Source organism: Thermobia domestica, chromosome 7 (assembly GCF_964235325.1).
Source record: "Thermobia domestica chromosome 7, izTheDome1.hap1.1, whole genome shotgun sequence".
Lineage (NCBI taxonomy): Eukaryota > Metazoa > Arthropoda > Insecta > Zygentoma > Lepismatidae > Thermobia > Thermobia domestica.
In genome coordinates this window covers 105,482,034-105,492,087 of record NC_137460.1, presented here as the reverse complement: position 1 = coordinate 105,492,087, position 10,054 = coordinate 105,482,034, and the positions used below count along the sequence as shown (strand labels likewise).

The following is a 10,054-nucleotide window of genomic DNA, read 5'->3' as shown; positions in this document are numbered from 1 at the left end:
AGTAAACGCCAAGAATTGGTAGTATGAAGATAAAAATGCATATTTAAAAATGTGTTTTGGAGATACCCGTATTATGAGTGTATACTGTGTTGTTTTTACAATTCTGTAAAATGTGTACTTGTACCGGTCGATAGATTATTTTCATCTACAATAGTAAATCAGTGTTTGGACTTCACGTTGTAATATGGAAGAACCAAAAGATGTAGCAAATGGACTGGATGGTTGATTCAAGTCAGGAAATAGTGAAGGTTTGGAACTTGTCAAGGTGACTGCTAAGGTTCCGAAATTCATGGACCCGCTCTACCACTGACCCAGTGTGCTCCCTAGTTACTGTTTAACTATAATTGTGTTTAAATATGAGATATATATTAATCAATACATCACAATTATGTTAACAAAATGATATGCTTGGAGATATATTATCACGTACAATTTCTAAGAAAACCAAGTTAAACGAATTTTTATTGTGCTAAAACGTATGTCGCTCCTTATTAATAATACTTGATAATTTTAATCTGTTGAAACAGACTATTTATTTATTTATATGTAAAAATAGACTATTGGGAAGCGAATTGTGTCTTCTTTATTTGTCTTGTAACAGTGATAAACATATTAATAGTAACACTCATATACTCATACTATTTGTATATGACTCATCACATTTTCAAACGTTCGTACACGTAGCATTATTAAATAGTAGAGATAGTACATTATAAACTTATTAAACAAGGAAAACTAGTTATGTACGGTTAACAAGCATCAGGGTCGCGTGTACACCACGTGAAGGAGTGTGTTTAGTCCTAACTTGTTTATTTAATTTGTTTAGTTTTGTTTAAAGATGTTTGTTCAATGTAACTTGTTAGCTATAGAAGAAGAAGAAGAAGCAAGATATAGTTGCTTGTTGAAACTGTGCATAGCAGCAGTGTGTGAGTGAGCGCGTAGCCTATAGCTGCATGATCGTTGTGTCCAATGTTCATTTTATTTTAACTCGGGAATTGTAAGAAATATTAATAATATTATTAAACCGAACTATTACAGAACGAACCAGCGTTTGTGTGATACAGTCCATCATAAAGATTTGGTCCTCCGGGCCGGATGTTAATACGTGTTAATGTGTTTTATGTGACCTACGTGCTAGGACTTGTGTGTTAACAAGAAAGAAAAAACTGTGGTCGACAATGGAAGCTTACAATACCCGAAAGCGTGTTTTAAAAGGAAAGGTCACTAGTGCTGAAAACTCCATAAACAATATCACAGAACAGGAAGATATTAGGGTAGTTCATGTCTACAAAAACAAAGTGAGTGAACTGTCACGTGAAACAAGTGAGCTTTTATTGCTAGCCAGTTACTTGTGTGCTGAAGAAGAAATTTATTTGGTGCAAGAAGAGGAGCTTGCTGCTATTGAAGATAGATTTACAAAGCTTAACGTGAAATTAGTGAAAGTGCAGGGTAAATTATCTCACGCTTCTTCTAGTGATGTGAATAATCAAAAAAACACAACTGAAATTCGACTTCCAAAATTGCAGTTGCCATGCTTTAGTGGGAACTTAAATGATTGGCTTTCGTTTCGTGATTTGTTTATCGCAGCAGTGCATAATAATGAAAAGTTGACGGGTGCACAAAAACTTCAGTACTTAAAAACTAGTCTGCAAGGTGAAGCAGCAACACTTATTCAATCTATACAAATAACTGACGATAACTATAAAGAAGCTTGGGACCTGTTAAATTTAAGGTATCAAAATAAACGAGAATTAGTCATGTCCATCTTGCGGCGCTTTGTGAGTCAAGGTCAAGTGCAGCAAGAATCAGCTGGCGCGTTACGTCGGTTGTTGGATACAAGTGTTGTGTGTGTGCGATCGTTATCAGTGTTGGACATAAAAATAAACGAATGGGATCCTTTGCTTATATTTCATATAACAGATAAGTTATACAGTGAAACAAAAAGGCAGGGAACTTTCATTGTCAGACAGTGAACTACCAACATTCGACCAATTGGTGAAATTCATAGATCATAGGTGTCGTGCATTACCAAGTAGCACTTCCAATGCAAAATCAACCCCATCTAGTGCGTCAAACATAGCGCATCATGCTTCAGCTCAATTTTCGTGTTGCCAGTGCAAAAGCAAAAATCATCCTTTGCATAAATGTGATGAATTTCTTTCGTTGTCAGTTGACGAACGTCATTCCTTAGTGAAAAACAACGCATTGTGCTTTAATAGCTTACAATATAATCATAAACTGTCCGGTTGCAAATCAGCATCGTGTCGTGAGTGTGGCGAACGTCATCATACTTTACTTCATTTTCCAAATAAACAGAACTCAGGTGTTTCAGTGGGGACTCATTTTTCAAGGGAAACAAATGTGCAACATGCAGTGTTATTACAAACTGCAGTAGTGATGTTGAAGGATTCATATGGTAATTTACAACCTGTGAGAGCCTTGTTGGACTCAGCCAGTGAAAAAAGCTTTGTGTCAGAAAACTGCTCACAACGGCTTGGTTTACAAAAACAACCTGTGTATGTACATGTTTCGGGACTGAGTTCCAGTAATGTTGCTCGGGCAAAAGGTGTTGTTAATATTGTGTTTACATCAAGTTATGACGTTAAATCAGAATTTTCTATAGAAGCGTTAGTGTTGCCAAAGGTAACATGTATGTTACCAAAACGGTATATTCATAAAAGCAAGCAGTGGTCGCATGTTTACAAGTTAACATTAGCAGATCCGAATTTTAATGTTCCTGACAGAATTGATCTGTTATTGGGTGCAGATATTTACCCTCAATTACTATTGGTGGGTGTGTGTAGTGGTGTTAATGGTTCTCCCGTAGCAGTGAATACCAAATTAGGATGGGTGTTGTTTGGTTCTATTGGCGACGATGAAGTGCGACGTAAAGAATTCACAGCGTCAACATATCATATCCAGTGCAACAGTGAAAGAATTTTGCAACAGTTTTGGGAATTGGAAGATATTCGTACACAAAATATAATGTCGTCAGAAGAAAAACAGAGTGAAATTTATTTCGAGAAGACCCATCAAAGAGATGAGACAGGTAGGTTTCATGTGCAATTACCGTTTCGTGACAACATTGCAAGACTTGGTGAGTCACGTGAAATGGCAATTAAACGCCTTAAGCAAGTAGAAAGTCGGTTGAAGAGGCGGCCTAAGATGCGTCAATTATATGTAGATTTTATGCATGAGTATGAGGTACTTGGGCATATGGAGATTATTCCAGAAAGTGAAATACTGAAACCAAACAGTGAAGTGTGTTATTTACCTCATCACGCAGTGTTGAAAGATTCCAGTTCTACAACAAAACTGAGAGTAGTTTTTGATGGTAGTTGTAAAACTTCATCTAATGTGTCATTGAATGATAAGTTACTTGTCGGACCTAGGTTGCAGTGTGACTTAATTCCATTACTTGTGCGTTTTAGACAACATAATGTGGCATTAACTGCTGATATTGAGAAAATGTATAGACATGTGAGAATCCAATCAGAGCATAGAGACTTCCAGCGAATTGTGTGGCGTGAGAAACCTAATCTTCCGATCAAAGATTACAGACTTGTGACGGTAACTTATGGTACAGCTTCAGAACCGTATTTAGCAGTGGAGAGTTTGCAACAATTAGCGAAATATGAAGAAGAATCATTTCCTATTGCATCGGCTGTAGTAATGCAAGACTTCTTTGTTGATGACTTAATCAGTGGAGCCAACTCAGTTAGTGAAGCAATTCAGTTACGAGAACAACTTACAACAAAATACTTTGGTTTGTGTAATATTTACCTGTACCTTGGGCAGAAAGTACTCATACATATGCACTATACTTAGTAGAATGTTCATTTCATATTAACAAAAGAAGAATGTTTTTAAGATATGTAAGTGATTATTATGGGATAGTTGTTGATATGGACATGTTTTATGGTTACCTAGTCATTGAATTTGTGTACTTAACAGTTTTAAGAAAGGGATACTATAAATTATATCAAATAATAAACCAGTTTAACATCGATTATAGACGTGATCAGTTTTATTAAAAAGGTGAGATTAATGGTATTTAAAGATCAAAGTTAATATTTTTAATGTCAAAGAATTACTACCACTTCGGATTTTTATCTCAGCAAACGAACCAGGTTTACGACTATCTTTTTGATAAGTCGTTATAAACTCAGCGTATTATTGCAGAAAGGAGGTTTTGAACTGAGAAAATGGGCATCCAACAGTCCCAACGTTTTGGACTCCGTACCCTCTCATTTGAAGCAAGCGACGAGTAGTTTAGACTTTGATAGTAGTAATTCAGTGAAAACGTTAGGAATTCAGTGGTATCCATCAAATGATGTATTTTCGTATAATGTCAATCTTGTGTCAGTTAAGTCAGTTGTAACTAAGCGTAACATTTTATCAGAAAGTGCAAAAGTGTTCGATCCATTAGGTTTGATTTCTCCAGCTACTATTATTGCGAAAATATTATTTCAAGAAATTTGGAAACTAAATTTAGAATGGGACAGTCCAGTTCTTGAATGGATTTTGAGAAAATGAAGGAATTACTACTCAGAGCTTTCTATATTGAAAAACATCAAAATCAACAGGTGTATCAGTATCACTCAAGCTACGAGAAGAGAGTTAATAGGATTCTGTGATTCTTCCGAAAAGGCCTATTGTGGAGTGGTGTATATGAGGTCTGTATCTCAAGACGGCCGAGTGAGTGTGAACATTGTTATGGGAAAAACGAAGGTTGCTCCAACCAAACAAGTGTCTTTGCCCCGATTAGAGCTCTGTGGTGCCTTGCTATTAGCTAAAATGATGAATCTCAAATTCATTACGTTTGGAAGTGCATGATGTAATTGCCTATTCTGACTCTACTGTTGTTATCGTGGCTGAATTCGGATTCAAGCAGATGGAAAGTGTTTGTCGCGAATCGTGTAGCAAAGATTCAAACTCTTTCGCCATCAGTGAAGTGGCTCAAAGTGGATTCCAAGAATAATCCAGCAGACTGTGGTCCTCGAGGTTCATTACGTTCTGCCTTACTTGCACATCACTTATGGTTCTCAGGCCCAGAGTGGCTCAAAAACCTTATTCTCCCAGAGTGTAATGAATATACAGTGGATTCAAAGTTAGTCAACCAAGAGGAAAGAAAATAGATAGTTTGTATGCATGTTCATGTTGATACCTCCATTATTGACAATTGTTCATCGTTGGTGAAACTTGAGCGAATTGTTGCATATTGTAAGTGCTTTATTAATAATTGTCGTGTGTCGCAAGGAAACAAGCATACAGGTCCACTTACAGTAACAGAACTTTTGCATTTACATATTGTTTCAATTTTTACAGTTCTTTCAAATATTACTAATTCATCTTTTGTGTGTATCTTGAACATGATCGTTCAAAAGTGGGGGCTATGTTTAGTCCTAACTTGTTTATTTACATTGTTTTTTTTTTGTTTAAAGATGTTTGTTCAATGTAACTTGTTAGCTATAGAAGAAGAAGAAGCAAGGTATAGTTGCTTGTTGAAACTGTGCATAGCAGCAGTGAGTGAGTGAGCGCGTAGCCTATAGCTGCACCATCGTTGTGTTCAATGTGCATTTTATTTTAACTCGGGAATTGTAAGAAATATTAATAATATTATTAAACCGAACTATTACAGAACGAACCAACGTTTGTGTGATACAGTCCATCAGAGTGTGGTTCGTATGGCATGACATTTTTCTTAATTAATATTAAACCGGAGCTGTTATTAGATGTTGTTACCATTTCCGATTTTCGTAGATAGAAGAGTAATAACATATTCTGAGTACGAGTAATTGATTGCGAAAAATGCTTCCCGGTTCCTATTATCACTTTTTATTCTATACAATTAACGCTGAAACCGAAAGTGATTGGTTTCTCCCTTCTACTTTGAGTAGAAGGTTATGAGATAAGATAATAAATATTCTTAGAACTTTAAATCTATTTCCCTTCAAAAGACTTCTTATTTGTTATCGTTGTTGCTGTCTGGAGGTCAATATTGGCATCGGAAGTTGTAGTGCATTTCTATTGCTTTCGGTTATAATAGAGAGTTAACTATTGAGTTGAAATGTATTCTTGGGTCGCTTAATTCATTGCATTAAATCACTTCTCGCTAGCTATTACCGTTTCTGTTCTATAGAGAATAACATTAAAACTGAAAATGATTAATTTCTACTACTTCTGATTTGAACATCACTTTCAACAACGAACTGTTTTTTTGCTAACGTTCTGACCAAAATTGATTGTGGCTCATGAAGTAATTGTTGAAAGTTTGTGTCTCCTGGACAAACAGATACACACACGGCCAGTCAGGGTAAAACACACAAAAGGAGTTTTGATAAAGTACCCTTTAAAAAATCGATATTAATTACAACAGGAAAAGACAGGAACAATTAAATGGCAAAGTGCATATACAGTAAATAGATTATTTACATATTGTCTAATTGGAAAATGACATAGTACATTGCCGACGCAATTACTAATATGCATTTGTTTGACATGAATGCTTCAAACAACGTTGCAGTTGATGTGGGAGACAGAGCAGTTATATAGTCGCGTTTCAGTCTTAGTTGCAAACAAATAATTAAATTGAAAGCGTAAATATTTATCTGCTTCTCTACGAATATTACCAAACAAATAATGTAAAAAAAATCAGATGTCAATTTGAAACAAATGCGACATCGGTTTTTGAAATGTTGCTTCAGTCAAATGAGAAACACCGTAAATAGTATTAAAGTACACACTAGAAGCCACGAAGAGCTCCCTGGCTGCTAAGAAGTTAGTGCATGCACCTGTGACCTGAGAAATCCGAGTGGTCAAGCTCAAGTGGTTTGGATCCAAAATTAAGTCTTAGGTCCACGTCTCATATAGTCTCGCTGCTGAAAATTGACGCTAAACTGAAAATTAGATCAAAATCAAATATAAGCTACGAAATATTTGTTTATGTCTTGGAATGAGTGGAACTGCTATCGTTGGTTAATTACTATGCCAAGAAATATGGATAAGTAAGGCTCATCTCTTACGTAAAGAACATGGTATTTTAAGACATCGGATTATGTTACTGGTTCAACGTTTATTAGAGTTTAAACTTGTTTTCTACACAGAGGAGACTACATATGGTGGAACCGAAGAGAAGGTCGAACCACTGCTCGAATTTTTCCACCCAAAGAGCTGTCTGCTGCGTTGGCCGCGAGATGAGAGTGGAGACTAGCATCGCATTCCTAAAATCGAGAAGAGACGAGAAACATGTCATTTCTCATCTCATTTTCAAGATGTGACAAAAAAGTTCACGAGTCTAGTTGGCAGCACTATTTCACTCAAGACTTCGAGATCTCAAGCACTGTTTTAGTGTTACAGGATTCATATATGTAAAAGACTATACAAATTGATAAACAGATTCTAAGGTAATAATGAAGAGCATTCATCAGTGTTTAATAGCACGCTACGCACTACACAATAAATACGATTAACATGTTGTTACGTCGCATACTTCGTAGGAATTTCGTTAAGCAGAAGAATTGATAACTTGTGTACGAAATTAAGAAAAAATCAAGACATAAGTTTTGTACAAAAATATTTAAGAATTACGGATGATATTTCTGGGCTTTCAGCATCCGTGGCCATGTTAACTCGTCACATATGAGAGAAGACGTCCCTCGGTGATCACACACTATCGGGGGAAAGGGAAGGAAGAAAGGATTGGGAAATAAAGGAAGCAACCTGGACCTATATGTTAGGTACCATCCCGGCATTTGCCTGGTGTGAATGAGGGAAATCCAGGAAAACCTCACTCAGAATGGCTGGTCTGAAAAAGCTTGTACAGCCCGCCGGGTGAAAAAGATTTCACCAAGTGTCCTCACCGGGAATCAAACCGAGGAACAAAAATATGGAAAACGAGACGAGACGAATATTTTTTTTCGAGAATCAAGAAAAGACAAGACTTCTGCAAAATGTACGAGACGAGACCATCTTATTTTTTTGTCTCGTCTCAAACGCAACCATGTATAGAATATTGCTACAAAGAGGAATGGAACAGAGAGACCATCCTCACAGAAAGCACATTTGTTAATCACCTGGCCACAAAGAGGTAAAAATTCTTTTAACTAGTTTACTATATAGAATTTTGCTATTAGTTAACTAGTTTTTATTTTGTTAACCCCTTGCGTTGCAAATGTCATTTTCCTATGTGCGCGCTGTAATAGCAGGTGTTAAAAGGCTATCTAGACCGTTATATTGGGCATAGTTATTGTGCACGCGCGAGGAGAACATTCACATTACTAATAAAAAAACAAAAATATTTGCATTGTGGAACACTTCGACTAAGAAAGGGTAATTTTGTTATTCTGAAGGGATTTTATGCTGCTTCGGGTTGGCAAAAGTGACCAGAGTTCAAAGAAAGTTTTTCTCTTTTCTCGTTTTTCCAATCTTGAAATACGATCTCGAAGTTGTCAATTGTTTATCGTCAAAACAAGCACATGTGTACACTGTAAAAAAATCGTTGTGTTATTTCAACGACATGTCCATGTATTAACACGATTGTGTTAAAATATAACACGAACAGGTGCTTAGAACAACTCACTCTCCATTTGGAGTTGTGTGTCAAATGCCTGTAGTTGAAATGATACACAACCTGTGTGTTAAATTAACAGAAGTGTAGAATCTTCAGTGTTGTTTTCTGTATGATTGTCAAATATGTTGGACATCTAATTATAAAGGCTTATGAATTGAAACTACAAACAAACACAGTAGAAAGAAATATTTAAACAAATCCAGGTATACGCAAAATTTCAACATACAAACCGCACGATGTGTTTTCAATTGTTTTACATAATGTTTCTGAAGAAATATGTCAACAGCGAGGAACAACATCGTATTACTGTGTCGCTTCTACACTGCACTAGAGCTCACCAGTCAGCACCGGGGACTGTGCTTGAAAAATGGCGGAAAACAAGTAGAATCACAATTAACACTTTAACCGAAACACGAGTTTTAGAAACGTTATGAGAAACACAAGGTCTCAGAGACCCATTAGTCAATTCTGTATTATATTTACTTTCGAATGTATTTAAGGTCTTTTATAATAAAAGGGCGAAATAAATTTAAACTTCCATGAGCAACCAGGGTTGCCAACATTGCGTTTCAAATTTACCGCTGGGTCACAGAGACCCATGTTTCGGTGAAGCAAACATATTAAAAGGATATAGGTAAGAGTTTCCAATCATTCTTGAAGATGATATCAGTGAAGGCTGTGTTTCGCACCATCAAGAAATACTTCACAATAAATGTTGGAGAGGACTACAAAATTTTTATGAAGATTTTCTATATGAAGTATTTGTAGTTTACTATTCTTATTTTAAAATTAGAATATTCGGTAAGCGTAAGCACGCACAAAACATGGTTTTCGAACACAGAAAAATGGTTACATCAACACCACACACGGAGTTATTTCAACACCGAAATAGAAGTCGTAGTAACACAGAAGTGGAGTCGAACTAACACCAAAAACGGTGTTAATCTAGTGGCCTGACCTTGAATTTTAACAAAGGAAGTGTTGAATTAACACCAAAACGGTGTTACTTATACGACTTTGACCTTGAATTATGACACAGATTGTGTGTTGAAATAATAAGAAAATGATGTTGAAGTAACACAGGGACTGCGTTATATTGATACTTGACATGGTATAATGTTAACACAAAATAATTAACACACTGCACACTGTGTTACTTTCTTCGTATTGATGCAACACCGTCACAAGTAACACTCAACACTTTTCTCCACACTACCGACTCTGACATGGTGTCGAATCAACACTGACAATACTAACACAGATCCGAATTTAACACTGCTCAACACCGGTTGTGTGTTAAAGACGTAACACACCCTTTGTGTTGAACTTACACCGCATAGTGGTAGTCACGCTGGAAACACTGCCCTGTGTTAAAATTGAGATGAATTAACACAACCATTTTTTACTGTGTATCGTAATTGAATGCTCCTTTAGGCCTGTATATACTGGGACAAAACATTTGTATTCTTTTGTGTCGGTAAA

General features: G+C 36.2%; 1 protein-coding gene across 1 annotated transcript; it reads left to right on the top strand.

Annotated features, from left to right (window-relative positions):
* Positions 1–2,397: 2,397 nt before the first annotated feature.
* On the top strand, positions 2,398–4,836 carry LOC145689277 (uncharacterized). The gene is made up of 3 exons (XM_081763416.1): positions 2,398–3,717; positions 4,183–4,370; positions 4,587–4,836. The coding sequence occupies exons 1-3, from the start codon at positions 2,398–2,400 to the stop codon at positions 4,834–4,836; spliced, it is 1,758 nt and encodes a 585-aa protein (XP_081619542.1).
* Positions 4,837–10,054: the final 5,218 nt, after the last annotated feature.